This window comes from Anopheles coustani, chromosome 2, assembly GCF_943734705.1.
Source record: "Anopheles coustani chromosome 2, idAnoCousDA_361_x.2, whole genome shotgun sequence".
NCBI lineage: Eukaryota > Metazoa > Arthropoda > Insecta > Diptera > Culicidae > Anopheles > Anopheles coustani.
This window is the reverse complement of record NC_071289.1, coordinates 49,165,111-49,186,323: the sequence shown is the minus strand read 5'-3', so window position 1 is coordinate 49,186,323 and position 21,213 is coordinate 49,165,111. Positions and strand designations below refer to the sequence as shown.

Genomic DNA, 21,213 nt, shown 5'->3' with positions numbered 1-21,213 from the left:
CGTTCTTAAGCATTTGCTACGACACCATTGACAAGGGCGAGCAAGTTGACGCTATTTATACCGACTTCCGTGCTGCTTTCGACAAGGTCAATCACAGTATTCTGCTTGCTAAATTGCTTAAGTATGGTGTCCATATCAATGTCGTTAATTGGCTCGATAGTTACCTAAAAGATTGTCAAATTTGGGTCAAAATAGGGTCATGTTTTTCCGAATCGTTTTGTAACTCGTCCGGTGTCCCCCAAGGCAGCATACTGGGCCCGTTACTGTTTTCAATATTTATTAACGATATCGCCTTCACCGTACGCAATGTGAATGTTCTGCTGTTTGCCGATGATTTGAAAATGTTCCTTCCTGTGCAGGGCCTTGACGACTGCAAAAAATTACAAGACGCGCTTAACTCATTTTCTGTCTGGTGTACTAAAAACGACATGTATGTTAATGTGAGCAAATGTAACTGTATAACCTTTGCAAGGAAAAAGACACCTGTGATATTCGATTACAAAATTACTGACCTTGGCGTTCCTCGTTGCACTGTGATTCGTGACTTAGGAGTAATTTTAGACAGTAAGCTTAACCTTTCATGCCACTACCAGACCATAATCACCAAAGCGACCAAAATGCTAGGTTTTGTTCTTCGTGTTGCGACAGATTTTAAGGATCCTTACTGTTTAAAATCGTTATACTGTGCCCTAGTTCGTCCAATTCTGGAGTTTGCAAGCATTGTCTGGTGTCCTAATCATGTTACGAAAATTGAACGTCTTGAAAAAATACAAAAAAAAAGTAACTCGTGTTATGTACTATCGTCTTCCATGGGCTAACCAAATGCCGCGTCCCCCGTACAACGTAAGATGTCTTTTGTTCGGCCTTGAAACCTTAGAAGCCAGAAGAAGTACTGTTCAATGTCTGTTTATTCATAAATTACTTAATGGTGAAGTGGATGCTCCCTTCATTCTTGAGAATATTGAACTTGTGGCACCAAGCAGAAACCTAAGAGGCAGAACATTAATTAGGATACCATATAGAGTAAGTGAATTTGGCGCCAACGATCCATTGATCCAATCCAAGCTAGGGTTTTCCGTTGACTTCCATATGTCTGTATCTCAGTTACGTCAGGTCCTTCGTTTTAGTATAGCGTCTTAACTATGTTTTACATGTGTAAGTTATCTCGTTATTTAGGCTCACAGCCCGATAACTGAACAATAATAAATAAATAAATAAATAAATAAATTATAATCGAGAATGGCTTCGATATTACTGCTTCTATTGACTGTTTAGTCGAACAAGATGCGTATCATCCAAGCTTGTTGATCGACATTTCTATCCCCACCATCACGGCCGACACAGTGCTGCCCGAACACAGTACTCCATGCACCAGGGAAAATCTTAATTTCAAGAAGGCGAATTTCAATAAGATGCTTGATATGCTCGCGAACACGGACTGGTCGTTTTGCGAACCTAACTCCAAGTTATCCATAGGCAACGCAATAGAGCTATTTAATTGTCATATCCGACTTATTTTCGGAGAATGTTACCCAACCGTTCGCGCTCGTATTCACTCAGATCCACCTTGGAGCAATATACATTTAGGGAAACTGAAATCATCCAAAAACAAAGCGCTTAGGCGCTACAAAAAATCGAAACTATATGTTGACAAATTACTGTTCAATACGCTCAATGGCAATCATAGAAGGCTTAATCGTTACCTCTACAGGTCATACGTAGATAAAACAGAGAAGCAGTTGTCTCATCATCCTAAGTCCTTCTGGAAATTTGAGCCTTTATTCCGAATCTGCTGACAACGAAGCAGACATTTGTCGGTTGTTCGCTAGGAAATTTAGCTCCGTGTTCATTAATGGAACTTGAGCTCCGATTAATGTTCCTGCTGCGTTACGTTTCTCGCCGGCTGACATGCTTGACATATCGGTTCAAAACAAAAATTTATTGAGAAACATTCCTCCAATTTTCTAGAGAATCGAGACCAAACAATAAACAGCGAGTTCTATAAGGAGGACGGGACATACGATTAGCCCATGGCAAACGATAAAACAAGACACGTGTGGCCCTCCTCTGAACATTCTCCAATCTATAAATCCACGTGGTTTGAACTGGTAACCAGACAGTACACGCAAACTCAAGAATTGGTCTTACCAGCGAACAGTACAGGGATTTTAAAGTAAACGCGGACTTTGGCAATTGTAGAATTGAAGTGATCAGAGAGCGTCTATTTACTGTCTAGTAGAACACCTAGGAAGTACATTAAGTTAGTTTCGATAGATCTATTTGGCATAAAACCATGTTGGACGGGAGATATCGATTGTCGAAAACCTCGCTGGATATATTTTACTATGAGAAGCTCAAACAACTTGCTGCACGCGCACAGCATGGTGATGCCCCGATAATTGGTGATGTCGTCCCGGTCCGCCTTCTTATGCGCAGGAAACATCAAAGAAGATTTCCAAAGGAACGGAAAGCTTCGTGACTGCAAGGATTTGTTTAACATTTTCGTTAAGATCGGAACAAGAGCCTGCTTACAGTTGATGATTAACGCGCTGGGGATCAAGTCAGGCCCAGCTGCGTACGAAGGCTTGAGGTCCTTTACAGCAGCGAGTACCTCGTCTTCGGGGAAAGATGGCAGCGGAATGTAAACTTTCTCTTGTATGGCTCCAAGAACTGTGGAGTCGATATAAACCCATGTTGAGGCATTGTCATATAGAGACGTAAAGTAGGTGCCAAAAGCTTCACAGAGACTCTTTTCGCCCGAGTATAAGTTGCTATTTAAAGACATTGATGCCGGAAGTCCACCGTCACTTTTCGATTTTCTTATGAATTTCCAGAAAGTTTTTGGATTCATTCTGAATCTCGATTCTATTCTGCGAAGATACCGCGCGTAAGCCTTTTTATTTGATTCTTTAAGAAGCTTCGCCGCGGCCATATACTCCATCAGATTTCTTGGATTCTTGTGCCTTTGGTCCCTTCTATGCAGGCGCAGTTTACGTGTCTTAAGCCTTTTGAGGGCGTTTGTTGCCCAAGGAGGGTCTAAAGGAGCAGAGCAAGTCGGAACGTAACTGCAGTAATGGTCAACCACAGATCTCGAAAATTGGTGAGCAAGCTCATCGACGCCATGGCCCGACTCTATAAAGCTCCAGTCAGAACCGTTCAGAGCATCGGAAAGACCAGCAAAGTTAGATCTCTGGAAGTCCCACGTCAAACGCTGAACGTTTGAAACGGAAGTCATTTGAGAGTTGCTTGGAATTTCGAAGTTGATTTCGAGCGCTGGGTGAACGAGGTCGAGTCCTACGAGAGGATCAAGGCATTCTTCGACTGCAAGTTTGTATGCAAGCAAAGTATCGTTCGCGAATACAAGTTCCAGCAGTGATCCTCTGACGTTGTGCACATGATTCAGTTGACAAAGTCCAGCGTAGCTCCATTCGTCTAGTAGAAGTGCATTACTTGCAGTAACACGTGACAGTGAAGGATTCAGCGAGATGGCACTTGTCACGACACGATCCCAAACTAGAAGAGGTTGATTAAGTCCCCAGTAAGAAGTATTGAATCCGAAGGGTACAGTTCGACGAGACCTCGTAAAAATGAGCAGTGGGAGCGAATAACGTTGGTATCGCTTGCGATATCCGGTGGAATATATACAGTACCGACTGCAACACAGCATTGAGGGAACATGATACGAACCCAGAGACACTCGATGTTATCAGAGTTCAGAGGGCAGAGTTGAGCTTGAAAATTCCTTTTAACAGCTATCAAAACACCACCTTCTCGCTTCTTAGCACTGTTCGCAGATGAAGGATCGGAGCGAAATACTAGATAACGGGAACAATCAAAGGGAAGCGAGGAGGGAAAGGAATCATCCTACTAAGTTTCGGTGAGTATTATAATATCATAGTTGGTCGCTTGGACGTTGACTAGTAGCTCAGTATGTTTTGTACGCAGCCCACGAACATTTTGGTAGTAGCACTTCAAGCAAATTATCCCATTGGGTGAGCGTAAGTCCTCGTCAAGCCGAGTTCCGGTCGTATTAACCATTTTTGAATTTGAATTAGTTGTTCGTACCCCACTGCCTGGCAATTCTCTTGGATGATTCCAGTGTACAAGAAAGGCAATAAGCATTTGGTATCCAATTATCGTGGTGTTACTTCATTATGTTCTACAGCTAAAGTAATGGAAGGGAAATCGTTCACCAAGCTTTAAGTAGACATGCAACTCAATATTTAGTCAACATGGGTTTATCCCAAAGCGATCCGTTTCGACTAATCTAGTCTAGTCTAGTAAAGTTTCTTTTAAGTAGTAAAGCATCAAAAGGGTTGAATCGATTGTTTCTTCAATCCCCTTTCCCGAATTGTGTACTGCAAAGAGCAGTTCTTTGGTGATTTTAGGATACTTTTTGAAGTGTTATACTTTTTAATGATGTCTGAATGTGTTAGTTTGCTAATGTAAGTCTAATTTCATATGTTTTGAAATCTTTTTCCATCGATATGATGGATAAATGATTACGTTTCGCTCCAACAAAGTAGTGTGACGCATATTTCAATAAAAACTTCAATAATATAATAAATCGAATCGTCCGAGTGCTTCTAACGATGCCCAAGAGTCGTCTGCATCGATAATAACAAATATCAAGTGTCGAAACTAACTTACACACCACTTTAGCTAACAAAAATACGATGAAATGTAACTGTCCAACTTTGCGATTGGCCGTCAAAATTCTGACTTTTTCCACTTTATTGTTTATTGCGTCGTTTGGGTACGATTTTTTTCACCGTTCTTTTTGCACGTACTTCGTAGGAATGCAATGATGCAATGAAGATGCAATGAAAAAAAATCATTATTATCAATTCTAAGTACTCTAAAATCGACCACAAAGTCGGAAGCATATGCTCTTTTTTTGAGCGTCCGGATTAACTTTGGGCCCAGTGTATTTCAGTTGCGCTGTTCTGGGCACTTTTGATGGTGCACCGTCGCTTCAAATAAGCAACACAAATCACACAAAAGATCCCTCTTAATTACACTCGCATGTGACCATTCTCAGTACGATTTACCTTGTAGCGCTAGATTTCTTATTGGGAAGCGTGAAAATCCCTGACAGCCTGTCAGTTTTACTAGTAGGATGGGCACTGAGGCTAGTGCACCCGATACGCGTGTTTGTACACACCAGAGAACTGGATATGTGTTGAAGTTATTCATGCCGAATTTTCAATCTATAGGTGTCTTTCTTGTGCGCATCACGTTGAACCCAGGTCTTCGGAGCGAGCTGGAGCGAGTATGGTTTGCCAAATAAGAATGAAATCCTAGTACTCAGACGTTGTCAACAAGCGTGTACATTTGTTCAATCGGACAGAAATCTTCAGTTGATAATATATGAAAACTCGACGGTATGTGTGCTTTTGAAAAATATCAAAGAAACAAACACGCAAATACATCAAACAATTGCTTAAGCTCTGAACTGGGCACTGCTTCTGGTGCACGCATTCACTGGTCGAAGTTTTTTTCATTCAAGTGGTCCATAAGCCGTGTGCTAATTTTTCACTTTCATGCAGCAAGATATCGTCCAAGAACTTTTCATACATCATTTTGCAAAAAGAACCATGGAAGAAAAGTTATTAATTGGGAAAATGAGTGTTCCTCGGCCGAAATCAGGCACAAGGTTAAAATTGTTTTGCTGGCCCTGTTTGCTTTTTCAAAAGCCATCAGATGGTCATACGAAGTTGCATAAAGCAGAATACGCAGATTTGAATCACCTTTCTTCTTCCATTCTAGGTGATGGTTCCTCCACGCAAACTTGAAATTTGGAACCATTTCAAATTGATAGACAACCAAGCAGATTGCAAGTATTGGGCTTCAAAAATGCTGTATTCGCAGAACAAATCGACATCCAACATGAAACGGCATTTGAAAACACACAAATTTCTTAACACTCAAGTAAGAGCGATAAGGTCGAGTCCGATAGAACAGATAAGTTTATCCGATAACGAAGAGACTGATCAGCCAACAACGTCTAATCAGGAAATTTCATCCGTTTTGTAAGATAAAATTCACCAATATTTCCGTCAGGTCACCTATAACAATAGCAGATAAACAAGAATTAGACAAGACAATTGTGATGTGTCTGCAGCCATGGACCATGGAGGAGGGCTGCAGCCATGGACCGAGCTACCTGGAGAACGATTGGTGACCAGGCCATGTCAGCACGACGTGCTCAACTGCGAGGGGGCCATTAAAGAAGAAGAAGAAGAATTGTGATGTGTGTGTAAAGAGTTTTTACCATTTTCTACAGTCGAAGGCAAATATTTTAAAAAGTTTATATCAAAACTAAATCCTCATTATCAATCACCACCCAAAAAACCTTTGTCAAATTCATTCTTGCCTACTTCCACGAAACATACCGTCCGATACCGTCCGATATACTCCCTTTACCTCCAGCATAAGCAAACAGAAAATAAGAGTGAGCGTCCACTGTCACCAGAAGCACAATGCTTTAAAAGTTTTTATAATTCTTATAATCTGATCCGCTGTGATCCGGTTGCCGGATGCTGACGTGTTTGCCATCGATTGCTCCAATAGCATGTGGAAAGTTCCAACGATCCTTAAACTGTTTTGAAAACCTCCAACCATTGTGCTTTTGTAGAAGGAAACTGTAAAAAAGAAAATGAAACTTTGCTCAAATTGATCATCAATTTACTATTAATATTTGTAACATTTGTTTGTTTTTCTTTTCGGCTTGACGAGCACGATAAGGACCTCGCTCTGCACTGCCTCAATCCTTCGACCACGGCTATATGTTGCCACTAGATCCCCCCAGTTTCTTTCCGAAAATCTCTCTCCTTGTCCTGTACCATCACTCCGTTTATCTCCCTTAACTTCAAGCCTTCCGTCTACGTCCTTAGACAATACACCTTTACCTTCCATTCCTACCCAAACTCCCTCGAACACTAATCGAAAACGACGAAAGACCAATGGGGGTAGTGAAGTGAGCGAGGTCCTCAAAGAGTTCATCGAGGCGACCGTGGCCAATGCGAACTCGCCGGAAAATATTTTCGGTCGCTGGGTCGCTGAATTCCTCAGACGATTCACGCCTGCGGAACAAGAGGTGACGTCGAAGATTCAGCGAGCCATGCTGGAGGCCGAGGATTACGTGAAGTCCAGAAGGCAAGCGATGTGATTGCAATGTGCATGTTGAATGTTTAATGTTATAAATGTTGTTTTGTTCGAAACTGCCTCTTGAAACTATCGCTCCTAGTATGCTCTGATTCCTACGTTGTGTTGTGTTGTTTTTTAATTGTAAACGCGTGCTTCTCGTGCCACTATCCAAACGCAAGAGTGCTATAATACAGAAAAAACTTCTCTTGGCTAGCCGGAAAGAAAGTTGGAAGCCCCCAACAAAGCTGTCGACCGTTGAGGTAGATTTTTACGTAAACTTATACGGTTTTTGGGTTTGAGCTTGGAGTTTGCAGCTCATGTAGCGGGGCGGTTAGACTAACAGTACTGTTATGATGTGAGGTATTAATCGTGCTATATATATTTTCAGGATTATGCAATATGAATAACTTTTTTAATGTACATACCTATTGTGCCTCGAAGACAGCCTCGAATAGTGAAACTAGTGGCCAGACTATTATTACTCCTACTTCTTGGTCAGTTGCAGCCTCAACAACAGTGCAGGACCATCCGCTCGATACACCAACTGCGAAAACAGGATAAAATAAACACGAAACAAATAGCGCTACAACGAACAATGTTGGAGATGCTAGGAGGCGCACAACCAGCAAAAGTGCGTGATTCATTAAGAGAATTCAAGCCAGTTGAGACTGCCCAAGAGCTGGAACAATTAAATGTCTCTCTTGGTAGTGACATTGAAACAAGAGCAGCCTTAGAAAACTGGCTGAAAATGAAGATCATTGGTAGGGACGAAAGCAATCGACTGCACGAGGCCATTGATCTTATTTCCAGCCGATCTTTGTTTGCGCAATGTAGCTGGACTGGGCATGGTAGGACCGAAAAGGTTCAATTAAATACTTGATGTTTCTGATGCATTTTTTAAATCATTCATGCAACGAAAATCGTATCGGTTCAAAACGTTCAGTTCCTTTAGTTTCTAACGGTTCTCAACAATTGAGCGGAAATCAATCATCAACAACTGCGCGAAAGAAGGAAATACGGATTGGCGAAAATCATTTAAACTCAACAGCATCCCGAAGCGGATGGCGAATGAACGATGTGACATAAATGACTAAAGGATTTGCACCCAACTCGGCATGGAGGGCTCGTTAAAAAGACATGCAAGCTTGCTGGACAGTTGCAGTGCCATTACTTCTGCCTGGTAAGAGATGAAGGTTTTCTCTATTTCAACTTTCTTCCAGAGAAATAACGCTGCGACTTTTCGGAAGCATACGCACCAAAACGTTCCTCGTGCGGGACGTTTTTGATAGGCTCTCTGGAATCCGGGACCGAAAGTGCGTCTATTGCTGTCGATTCTCAGCCCCCATTAAATGTTGCGCTGAAGGATGCAATCGGTGGTTTCACTGTATGAGGGATTATAACAATTCGTGTCTGGTACAGTTCACCGACAGTTATCTGTCGTTCTGTGATCAGCATCTACCGGACCGGAACCGCCGCCGGTACCAGATACTAAAAACCTTCTCTTTGTAATTTCGTTAGAGAGGGTTTGCAGAGTACAATTTCTGATTTTAGCGAAACGGCTAAAATCGAAACGGCCATCCAACGAATTGATAGGTAGAGCTCCGCCACCAAACGAAGTTATAGCAAACGCTCCGTCAGGCAATCAGGCGGCGGAGTTTCAGATGACGGAGAGATAGCTACAGGCTCTTTGGGTGACTCAGAAATTAGAAATAGAATGTAGCATACGCTATGCACAATCTTAACCAGACACACTTTAATTGATCGATGCCAATCTATTCATACTTGATTCAACCGAAATTATAAAGATGCAGCATAAGCAAATTCCGATCAACGCATCGAAACAGCGCAACTCGTAAACATGTTGCGACTCGATTGTGCGCGAGCATTGCACCCAACGACCGTACATCAGTGCAGAACAATGACTATTTGCAACGTTAAGGTATGAATGTTTATCTCAACTGATAACATTCATCTCATGCTACGCTCCACTACCACCGGGATGAAAGGATGTGGACTTAAAAGGGTTGCTGAATAACTTGGACATCGAGGCGAGGGCCCACCCACTCGTCGTGTTGGCAAGTGACTTTAACACTGAAACCGCCGATGGGATTTTTTTGTCCCATCGCACTCGAAAACGGTGTGTTATTCCGCTTGACGTCGTGACAACCAATTTACATTTTCTGACATTTATTTACTTTTAACGATCTTTCGAATGCGCCCATAAAAAAACATGTATCCCATATGGTACTTCAAAAACTCATTTCCATCCTAGAACAGCCATATGGGACATTTTTGTCCCATAGGCAAAATATGTTGCGAGGGCTGGTATCCCTGCTGTCAAAAAAATATGAACGGTCTGCGGAAAAACTTTTGAACTTTTCAAAAACGGAAGTTTTTGAAATCCAAAAAACTAAGCTAGTTGGCACAGTCAGCAAGGCTAGAAGAGAAGTACTGATCTGCGTAAAGAAAGCCTAAGAGAAACTTTGCTTTACCACAGCGTTTTATAGCGGCGACGCAACTCTTACAGCCTATCAAGGAAAAGCTTAAAAAAATGTCGATTTACTGAGCAGTATTTAGAATTTTTGTATCGCTAATATAGCATCCGATCTGGGGATGCTTTGAGGCCACGAAATGATGAAATATATGGACAACTTGGAATAGAGAAGCATTGACATTTCCTATCAAAGCATTTAGATCCGAAATTGAAGTCTTGCCGTCTAAGTCCTCCATAAGCAAGAAAGAACGAGAACTCGTGTGTTGGCCTACCCATCGACTTTCTCTTCTTTCAAGAGCAAGTAACCACACAACGGGGAAGGTCGGTGCAAGTGTGTAAGAAGTTCGGCCGTACACCGAACACCATTAAACCTAAAGATGTGTTATAGATGTTTTAAATAATTAATGTAGGTGTAGACTTATTTATGATCATAAAAACCATACTTTTCACATGATTGTTTAAATAATTGCTATGTAGCTATAAGCCTAGATTCACTGTCGTTCAACCCTGTAAGGAATAATTATGAGCGTTTATCACTGAAAGCCCCATAATGTTATATTAATGCAAGCAAGCGGCACAGCAAACCGTACTGCAGCCGCCAACGACGAAACAGAAGGTGCAGCAGAAGCACATTCGCTCATCGATGACAGCGCAGCTGGCACCACACCCACAGCAGCCGCAGCAACAATTCCAACAGTCGCTGCAATCATCGCAGACGTTGACACCGCAGTTGCTGCAGCAGCAACAACCGCAGCAAGCGGTTCCGGTAACTTCCCAGCAGTCTAGCAGGCATACCAGCCCTCACAACGTATAAACTTAAGTAAGCGAGCTTCGATCGGTGGTCCAATGATCAGAAGACAATCAATTTTGTTTTGTTTGAAATGAAATTTGTTAAAGATTTCCCCACTCATTACGGTCGCACACATATGTCTAGTAACGTCCATAACTTGTTTCACATTTATGATGACGTTCAAGTTCAAGGAGAACTTGATAATTTCTCTGCTTACGATTTTGAGAACTTTTTGCAATACCTCAAACGATGGGTAAAGAAAGGCTCTAAATGTGTGGAACAAGTAGCAGCTAGGTGTGTCTCCGCCTAACAGCATATCTATTGTTGATAGGTTGTATGATAATAACGAGGATTTTTTCAAATGCACCTTAAAAGATGTTACATCTACACATCAAATTCCTTCATCGAAACTATAGGGCCTATATAAATGCAAACTAGTGGCGATTAATTTGAACCTGATTTTATTTTGAACCTGACGAAATCGTAGATGATACACTTGAATCCATATCGTAATCATCAACAACTAATTTCATTCAACTAATTGATTTAATCGCATGAATTTGATCGTATTAAGTTTTAATACTTTGCTTGTCTTTTGGTTATTGTGGCGAAAAAATAATGATGTCGAGACTCACGCGCGTTTTTGAATTCGACAAGTACATGATAAGTTTCCGGTTGTTTTACCTATGGCACCAGCGCTTCCGGATCGTGGAGCAGCTTACAGCCGTTGCCACCTATGTTCAGCTCTAACCCACCGATGATTGAAATAGCTCATCAACTGTTGTCTCTAAAGCAACTGGTATTGAAATAGCTCATTGACAGTTGCCTCTAACGCATCTCATTTTGTCTCTAACTCATCTGACTATGTCTCTAACGCAGGCAACCCAGTCAAGCCAAAAAATAAGGAAAAACTAAAGTAATTGTGGTTATGAAACATTGTAAGATTCCAAGAACAATAAACATTATTATTTTGGTATACTTTAAAGCTATTCTTATGTATTTTTGAATAATTTGAATAATTAGTGAAACAAAAGCTGAAGTTAATCTACAAGAGTTGGTTAATCACACTGCGTGTAGAATAATTGAAATACAAAAAGCAGAAATCTTGCGGCACCTTTCATCTGCTTTGTGTGATTCACTAAGCGTCTTATTATTGTGCTCGTGGGGCATTGACGGATCTAGTGGACACAGCATTTACAATCAACCGTTTCATGGTTCCGGAGAAAATACTGCATCAGACAGTGATTTACTAGTATCGGCATTAACGCCTATCCGTCTTTCGTTCGTTAGTGACGATTCAGATATCATCTGGATAAACTTGATGCCCCAAAGTATTTGGTTTTGCAGGCCAATTGTGATCGAGTTTGCGAGAGAGTCAAAAGAAAAAGTTATACAAACAGTAGACGAAATCAAAAGCCAAATAACCAGGTTAGTTCCTTATACAATTCAGCTAAATGAAACAAGTTATGTGACGGTAAACTATTCATTTTACATGAGTTTAATTGATGGAAAAAATTTGGTATATTTAACCGACACTCTGTCTATGCAAACATGTTGTATATGTGGTGCAAAACCAACAGAAATGAACAGTGTAGAGCACTTAGAAAATGGATTTATTCCAAATCCTGAGAATTTAGCTTATGGAATATCTCCACTGCACTGTTGGGTGATATTTTTCGAATGCTTGCTTCACATTTCGTACAGATTTGAATTTTAAAAATGGAAGGTTACTAAAAATTATAAAAACATGCACAATGATCGAAAAAAATTGTATTGGAAAAGATGTACAAAAATTTGGTGTTAAAGTAGATGAGCCAAGGCAAATGGGTGGAAATAGTAAGACGGGAAATGTTGTCGTCGGGCTTTTTCAAGCATAGAAAAGTTGAGCGATATTTTGCAAACAGAAACAGAACTTAAAGAAAGGTTTCAAAATATTTTAATAGCCATCAAATGTTCACAGCTTTTAAATCCAAAAACTACTAGCCTATATTGCAAAGACACATACATGTTTTACATACATCGTTACAATTGGTACAAAATGCACTTTGTACCAATACTGTCCATAAAGTTCTTGCGCATGTAGATGAAATAATTGTAAATGTCCCAGCTCCATTAGGATCCTAAGGAGAGGAAGCAGCAGAAGGTAGAAATAAAATATACAGAAGGGATAGAAGAGAACACGTCCGTAAAATGTAGCGAGAATTCAATATTTAAGTCATTTATATAAGAGCATTGCAATCATCTGAGTAGTTCATAAGTTATGTCCACGTTAGATGCTTTAAATATCAATTATTTTCCAAATAACAATATTTTGAATGAAAGTTTTTTGTAAATTTAGTTTGTTTTATATCAAACTAAACAAAATCTTTAAGTCAATGTTAAAAAAAAAGATTGAAAAAATAATGCACCCATAGAAAAGACCAAAAATATGAGGTTTTTGCAGCGCCACCTGGCGGAATTGTCCAGAAACATCATAATTTCAAGTAATGTAATAGTATTACACGATATTACAATGAAAAAATTGCAAAACATTTGATTCCGAATTTTATCCCGGCAATTTGCTCTTTTCGCTCCATAGGGCACTGGGATAGACGGGCACACTTGTGAAAACCCCTTCCAACGTAGGCTCGCAGATAGTGGCAGTATCAGGGAGAGTCATCGAGAAGTCAAAGCGAGAGGTCGACTTCACGACGCTCCGCGAGAAAAGTTAAATTATCGGCGAAATTTTCGAGGAAAGTGAAAGAAAAGTAATCAAAAAGTTGCCCGAAGCAGCAGAGAGTGAGAAAATAGTGGAGAACAGAAAGAATCAGTGTGGAACGACCCGGAAAGAAATATAGATTTTTCGGCCGGGGCGTAGCCCCACTTGGGACGCCACACAGCTTGACGGCTGAAGACCCGAGCGGTTTTGCCGAATCTGTCGTCTGACATCCGAAGACCTGAGCGATTTTGCCGAATCCGAACCGGTTCAACCGGTTCAACGAGTTGACAGCTGAAGATCCGGCGATCACCATCTTGCCGAATCCGTCGATTGAGCTGAAGACTCGAGAAAGCGGACCGACCGAATCCGCTATGACGGATTGACAGCCGTAAATTAGAACCACGTGTTCGAGCTGGTGCTCGAAATTCGAAATTCGAGCAAGTGCTCGAACTTCGGAAAAACTGCTCGTAATTCCGCAAAATATTAAATTACGGATTTTCCAACCTTTTTAGATATCGAGCAGGTGCTCGTAGTTCGGAAAATCTGCTCGAAATACGGCGAACGATTAAAATTTTGGATTTTCGTGCAAGGTTAACAGGCGTACTAGGCCCATCTGACCCCCCCTACGCCCATGCGTCCCCCCCTCCTCTCCTAGGCACCAGCATGGAGGACGAAACCCCGAGGAGGACTCTTAGATCAAGGACCGCGAAAGGGGAGGCTCCCGAAGATAAGCTGGAGGAAGAGCCGGGGCGAGTTCTTGATCGGGCACTCCGGAGTCGCTCGGCTTCGGTGAGCTCTTGCTAGCATTCTAAAGAGGAACGCTCGTTTTTCGGGAAAATAGGAGACAGACTTGGGGTGCTCTTGGGACCACTGCCACTGGACCCGGTATCGGCCTCCCCGTCGGGGCACTCAGTCAACAATCGATCGGCCGATGTAACGATTGATATTGAAAGCAGCGACGAGGAGACTTTGGAGCATTCGATTGCAACGCCAAAGCCAACGAGCGCATCACTATCGTCAGCAGCGGCATCACCATCACCACCGCCGGCTACGCCGATCTCTACATTAGTAATCGGGCGCACGATGGCGATGGACGAGGGTCGAACTACCCCAGAGAGAGATGGTCTCGTTGAACAGGGCGCATCGGCCCACCTGGCAGCATCATCGGCCGAACCTGAAGCCCACAGAGGGCAGTATTCAGGGGTGATGGCAGACATGCTGGCCGTCATGCGGGAGGAGTCATCGCGGAACGCGACGGTCATCGCTGAACTGCGGGAGATGCTCAAGGAGTTGCGAGATGACAACCGTGAGCTCAGGACCCAGGTTAGCGTCCTCACCCAGCAGCTGGCGACCATGAAAAATGAGCAGAACGAGCAACTGGCGCAGACCATTAAACAAGGTGCTGCAACAATCAACAACCTGGTAGTTGAAACGCTCGGAACGGCTCCTTTGTCGGAGTAAAAAGCCTCGCCGCAAAGCAACCAGCAGCCAGCAGAAGAAGGAGAAGCCGGCTCCGAAAGAAAAGCCTCAAAGGAGCCAGCAAATAGATCCGCAGCAGCAGTCGAAGCCTCGGCGGGAGAACCCGGATCAGCAGCGGCAGCGGTCAAAGCAGCAGCAGCATCCGCATGGGCAGCAGGGTCGGCAGCAGCAGCAGGAAGATGGGTTTACGATGGTTGGCAAGAAAGGCCGCCCGGTTGATAACAAACAAGGGCATGACCAACACACCAACCAAGAAAAACCCCAGGTCAACAAAGGCAGGAGAATTGACCATCAGAGTGCTCCGAAGGAAAAGCAGAGCTTCGCCAGTGTAGTAGAAGTTTGACATCACTGGGATAGACGGGCACACTTGTGAAAACCCCTTCCAACGTAGGCTCGCAGATAGTGGCAGTATCAGGGAGAGTCATCGAGAAGTCAAAGCGAGAGGTCGACTTCACGACGCTCCGCGAGAAAAGTTAAATTATCGGCGAAATTTGCGAGGAAAGTGAAAGAAAAGTAGTCAAAAAGTTGCCCGAAGCAGCAGAGAGTGAGAAAATAGTGGAGAACAGAAAGAAACAGTGTGGAACGACCCGGAAAGAAATATAGATTTTTCGGCCGGGGCGTAGCCCCACTTGGGACGCCACACAGCTTGACGGCTGAAGACCCGAGCGATTTTGCCGAATCTGTCGTCTGACATCCGAAGACCTGAGCGATTTTGCCGAATCCGAACCGGTTCAACCGGTTCGACGAGTTGACAGCTGAAGATCCGGCGATCACCATCTTGCCGAATCCGTCGATTGAACTGAAGACTCGAGACGGATTGACAGCCGGAAATTAGAACCACGTGTTCGAGCTGGTGCTCGAAATTCGAAATTCGAGCAAGTGCTCGAACTTCGGAAAAACTGCTCGAAATTTCGCAATATATTAAATTTCGGATTTTCCAACCTTTTTAGATATCGAGCAGGTGCTCGTAGTTCGGAAAATCTGCTCGAAATACGGCGAACGATTAAAATTTTGGATTTTCGTGCAAGGTTAACAGGCGTACTAGGCCCATCTGACCCCCCCCCCCCCCCCCTACGACCATGCGTCCCCGCCTCCTCTCCTGGGCACCAGCATGGAGGACGAAACCCCGAGGAGGACTCTTAGATCAAGGACCGCGAAAGGGGAGGCTCCCGAAGATAAGCTGGAGGAAGAGCCGGGGCGAGTTCTTGATCGGGCACTCCGGAGTCGCTCGGCTTCGGTGAGCTCTTGCCAGCATTCTAAAGAGGAACGCTCGTTTTTCGGGAAAATAGGAGACAGACTTGGGGTGCTCTTGGGACCACTGCCACTGGACCCGGTATCGGCCTCCCCGTCGGGGAACTCAGTCAACAATCGATCGGCAGATGTAACGATTGATATTGAAAGCAGCGACGAGGAGACTTTGGAGCATTCGATTGCAACGCCAAAGCCAACGAGCGCATCACTATCGTCAGCAGCGGCATCACCATCACCACCGCCGGCTACGCCGATCTCTACATTAGTAATCGGGCGCACGATGGCGATGGACGAACTACCCCAGAGAGAGATGGTCTCGTTGAACAGGGCGCATCGGCCCACCTGGCAGCATCATCGGCCGAACCTGAAGCCCACAGAGGGCCGGATTCAGGGGTGATGGCAGACATGCTGGCCGTCATGCGGGAGGAGTCATCGCGGAACGCGACGGTCATCGCTGAACTGCGGGAGATGCTCAAGGAGTTGCGAGATGATAACCGTGAGCTCCGGACCCAGGTTAGCGTCCTCACCCAGCAGCTGGCGACCATGAAAAATGAGCAGAACGAGCAACTGGCGCAGACCATTAAACAAGGTGCTGCAACAATCAACAACCTGGTAGTTGAAACGCTCGGAACGGCTCCTTTGTCGGAGTAAAAAGCCTCGCCGCAAAGCAACCAGCAGCCAGCAGAAGAAGGAGAAGCCGGCTCCGAAAGAAAAGCCTCAAAGGAGCCAGCAAATAGATCCGCAGCAGCAGTCGAAGCCTCGGCGGGAGAACCCGGATCAGCAGCGGCAGCGGTCAAAGCAGCAGCAGCATCCGCATGGGCAGCAGGGTCGGCAGCAGCAGCAGGAAGATGGGTTTACGATGGTTGGCAAGAAAGGCCGCCCGGTTGATAACAAACAAGGGCATGACCAACACACCAACCAAGAAAAACCCCAGGTCAACAAAGGCAGGAGAATTGACCATCAGAGTGCTCCGAAGGAAAAGCAGAGCTTCGCCAGTGTAGTAGAAGTTTGACATCACTGGGATAGACGGGCACACTTGTGAAAACCCCTTCCAACGTAGGCTCGCAGATAGTGGCAGTATCAGGGAGAGTCATCGAGAAGTCAAAGCGAGAGGTCGACTTCACGACGCTCCGCGAGAAAAGTTAAATTATCGGCGAAATTTGCGAGGAAAGTGAAAGAAAAGTAGTCAAAAAGTTGCCCGAAGCAGCAGAGAGTGAGAAAATAGTGGAGAACAGAAAGAATCAGTGTGGAACGACCCGGAAAGAAATATAGATTTTTCGGCCGGGGCGTAGCCCCACTTGGGACGCCACACAGCTTGACGGCTGAAGACCCGAGCGATTTTGCCGAATCTGTCGTCTGACATCCGAAGACCTGAGCGATTTTGCCGAATCCGAACCGGTTCAACCGGTTCGACGAGTTGACAGCTGAAGATCCGGCGATCACCATCTTGCCGAATCCGTCGATTGAACTGAAGACTCGAGAAAGCGGACCGACCGAATCCGCTATGACGGATTACCAGCCGGAAATTAGAACCACGTGTTCGAGCTGGTGCTCGAAATTCGAAATTCGAGCAAGTGCTCGAACTTCGGAAAAACTGCTCGTAATTCCGCAAAATATTTAATTTCGGATTTTCCAACCTTTTCAGATATCGAGCAGGTGCTCGTAGTTCGGAAAATCTGCTCGAAATACGGCGAACGATTAAAATTTTGGATTTTCGTGCAAGGTTAACAGGCGTACTAGGCCCATCTGACCCCCCCTACGCCCATGCGTCCCCCCCTCCTCTCCTAGGCACCAGCATGGAGGACGAAACCCCGAGGAGGACTCTTAGATCAAGGACCGCGAAAGGGGAGGCTCCCGAAGATAAGCTGGAGGAAGAGCCGGGGCGAGTTCTTGATCGGGCACTCCGGAGTCGCTCGGCTTCGGTGAGCTCTTGCCAGCATTCTAAAGAGGAACGCTCGTTTTTCGGGAAAATAGGAGACAGACTTGGGGTGCTCTTGGGACCACTGCCACTGGACCCGGTATCGGCCTCCCCGTCGGGGCACTCAGTCAACAATCGATCGGCCGATGTAACGATTGATATTGAAAGCAGCGACGAGGAGACTTCGGAGCATTCGATTGCAACGCCAAAGCTAACGAGCGCATCACTATCGTCAGCAGCGGCATCACCATCACCACCGCCGGCTACGCCGATCTCTACATTAGTAATCGGGCGCACGATGGCGATGGACGAGGGTCGAACTACCCCAGAGAGAGATGGTCTCGTTGAACAGGGCGCATCGGCCCACCTGGCAGCATCATCGGCCGAACCTGAAGCCCACAGAGGGCAGTATTCAGGGGTGATGGCAGACATGCTGGCCGTCATGCGGGAGGAGTCATCGCGGAACGCGACGGTCATCGCTGAACTGCGGGAGATGCTCAAGGAGTTGCGAGATGACAACCGTGAGCTCCGGACCCAGGTTAGCGTCCTCACCCAGCAGCTGGCGACCATGAAAAATGAGCAGAACGAGCAACTGGCGCAGACCATTAAACAAGGTGCTGCAACAATCAACAACCTGGTAGTTGAAACGCTCGGAACGGCTCCTTTGTCGGAGTAAAAAGCCTCGCCGCAAAGCAACCAGCAGCCAGCAGAAGAAGGAGAAGCCGGCTCCGAAAGAAAAGCCTCAAAGGAGCCAGCAAATAGATCCGCAGCAGCAGTCGAAGCCTCGGCGGGAGAACCCGGATCAGCAGCGGCAGCGGTCAAAGCAGCAGCAGCATCCGCATGGGCAGCAGGGTCGGCAGCAGCAGCAGGAGAAGCGGCAGCAGCAGCAGGAAGATGGGTTTACGATGGTTGGCAAGAAAGGGCGCCCGGTTGATAACAAACAAGGGCATGACCAACACACCAACCAAGAAAAACCCCAGGTCAACAAAGGCAGGAGAATTGACCATCAGAGTGCTCCGAAGGAAAAGCAGAGCTTCGCCAGTGTAGTAGAAGTTTGACATCACTGGGATAGACGGGCACACTTGTGAAAACCCCTTCCAACGTAGGCTCGCAGATAGTGGCAGTATCAGGGAGAGTCATCGAGAAGTCAAAGCGAGAGGTCGACTTCACGACGCTCCGCGAGAAAAGTTAAATTATCGGCGAAATTTTCGAGGAAGGTGAAAGAAAAGTAGTCAAAAAGTTGCCCGAAGCAGCAGAGAGTGAGAAAATAGTGGAGAACAGAAAGAATCAGTGTGGAACGACCCGGAAAGAAATATAGATTTTTCGGCCGGGGCGTAGCCCCACTTGGGACGCCACACAGCTTGACGGCTGAAGACCCGAGCGATTTTGCCGAATCTGTCGTCTGACATCCGAAGACCTGAGCGATTTTGCCGAATCCGAACCGGTTCAACCGGTTCAACGAGTTGACAGCTGAAGATCCGGCGATCACCATCTTGCCGAATCCGTCGATTGAACTGAAGACTCGAGAAAGCGGACCGACCGAATCCGCTATGACGGATTGACAGCCGGAAATTAGAACCACGTGTTCGAGCTGGTGCTCGAAATTCGAAATTCGAGCAAGTGCTCGAACTTCGGAAAAACTGCTCGTAATTTCGCAAAATATTAAATTTCGGATTTTCCAACCTTTTTAGATATCGAGCAGGTGCTCGTAGTTCGGAAAATCTGCTCGAAATACGGCGAACGATTAAAATTTTGGATTTTCGTGCAAGGTTAACAGGCGTACTAGGCCCATCTGACCCCCCCCCCCTACGACCATGCGTCCCCCCCTCCTCTCCTAGGCACCAGCATGGAGGACGAAACCCCGAGGAGGACTCTTAGATCAAGGACCGCGAAAGGGGAGGCTCCCGAAGATAAGCTGGAGGAAGAGCCGGGGCGAGTTCTTGATCGGGCACTCCGGAGTCGCTCGGCTTCGGTGAGCTCTTGCTAGCATTCTAAAGAGGAACGCTCGTTTTTCGGGAAAATAGGAGACAGACTTGGGGTGCTCTTGGGACCACTGCCACTGGACCCGGTATCGGCCTCCCCGTCGGGGCACTCAGTCAACAATCGATCGGCCGATGTAACGATTGATATTGAAAGCAGCGACGAGGAGACTTTGGAGCATTCGATTGCAACGCCAAAGCCAACGAGCGCATCACTATCGTCAGCAGCGGCATCACCATCACCACCGCCGGCTACGCCGATCTCTACATTAGTAATCGGGCGCACGATGGCGATGGACGAACTACCCCAGAGAGAGATGGTCTCGTTGAACAGGGCGCATCGGCCCACCTGGCAGCATCATCGGCCGAACCTGAAGCCCACAGAGGGCCGGATTCAGGGGTGATGGCAGACATGCTGGCCGTCATGCGGGAGGAGTCATCGCGGAACGCGACGGTCATCGCTGAACTGCGGGAGATGCTCAAGGAGTTGCGAGATGATAACCGTGAGCTCCGGACCCAGGTTAGCGTCCTCACCCAGCAGCTGGCGACCATGAAAAATGAGCAGAACGAGCAACTGGCGCAGACCATTAAACAAGGTGCTGCAACAATCAACAACCTGGTAGTTGAAACGCTCGGAACGGCTCCTTTGTCGGAGTAAAAAGCCTCGCCGCAAAACAACCAGCAGCCAGCAGAAGAAGGAGAAGCCGGCTCCGAAAGAAAAGCCTCAAAGGAGCCAGCAAATAGATCCGCAGCAGCAGTCGAAGCCTCGGCGGGAGAACCCGGATCAGCAGCGGCAGCGGTCAAAGCAGCAGCAGCATCCGCATGGGCAGCAGGGTCGGCAGCAGCAGCAGGAGAAGCGGCAGCAGCAGCAGGAAGATGGGTTTACGATGGTTGGCAAGAAAGGCCGCCCGGTTGATAACAAACAAGGGCATGACCAACACACCAACCAAGAAAAACCCCAGGTCAACAAAGGCAGGAGAATTGACCATCAGAGTGCTCCGAAGGAAAAGCAGAGCTTCGCCAGTGTAGTAGAAGTTTGACATCACTGGGATAGACGGGCACACTTGTGAAAACCCCTTCCAACGTAGGCTCGCAGATAGTGGCAGTATCAGGGAGAGTCATCGAGAAGTCAAAGCGAGAGGTCGACTTCACGACGCTCCGCGAGAAAAGTTAAATTATCTGCGAAATTTTCGAGGAAAGTGAAAGAAAAGTAGTCAAAAAGTTGCCCGAAGCAGCAGAGAGTGAGAAAATAGTGGAGAACAGAAAGAATCAGTGTGGAACGACCCGGAAAGAAATATAGATTTTTCGGCCGGGGCGTAGCCCCACTTGGGACGCCACACAGCTTGACGGCTGAAGACCCGAGCGATTTTGCCGAATCTGTCGTCTGACATCCGAAGACCTGATCGATTTTGCCGAATCCGAACCGGTTCAACCGGTTCAACGAGTTGACAGCTG

General features: G+C 45.8%; 3 protein-coding genes across 3 annotated transcripts; all 3 read left to right on the top strand.

Annotated features, from left to right (window-relative positions):
• The first annotated feature begins 14,337 nt into the window (after window positions 1-14,337).
• LOC131264525 (ras-interacting protein RIP3-like) lies at window positions 14,338-16,873 on the top strand. Its single transcript, XM_058266818.1, has 4 exons — window positions 14,338-14,553; window positions 14,597-14,938; window positions 16,015-16,473; window positions 16,517-16,873. The coding sequence occupies exons 1-4, from the start codon at window positions 14,338-14,340 to the stop codon at window positions 16,871-16,873; spliced, it is 1,374 nt and encodes a 457-aa protein (XP_058122801.1).
• A 784-nt stretch (window positions 16,874-17,657) lies between these two features.
• LOC131264524 (putative uncharacterized protein DDB_G0271606) lies at window positions 17,658-18,837 on the top strand. The gene is made up of 2 exons (XM_058266817.1): window positions 17,658-18,416; window positions 18,460-18,837. Exons 1-2 carry the CDS (start codon window positions 17,658-17,660, stop codon window positions 18,835-18,837), a joined length of 1,137 nt encoding a protein of 378 aa, XP_058122800.1.
• Window positions 18,838-20,161: 1,324 nt separating this feature from the next.
• On the top strand, window positions 20,162-20,798 carry LOC131264523 (uncharacterized). Its single transcript, XM_058266816.1, has 2 exons — window positions 20,162-20,377; window positions 20,421-20,798. Exons 1-2 carry the CDS (start codon window positions 20,162-20,164, stop codon window positions 20,796-20,798), a joined length of 594 nt encoding a protein of 197 aa, XP_058122799.1.
• The last annotated feature ends 415 nt before the right edge of the window (window positions 20,799-21,213 follow it).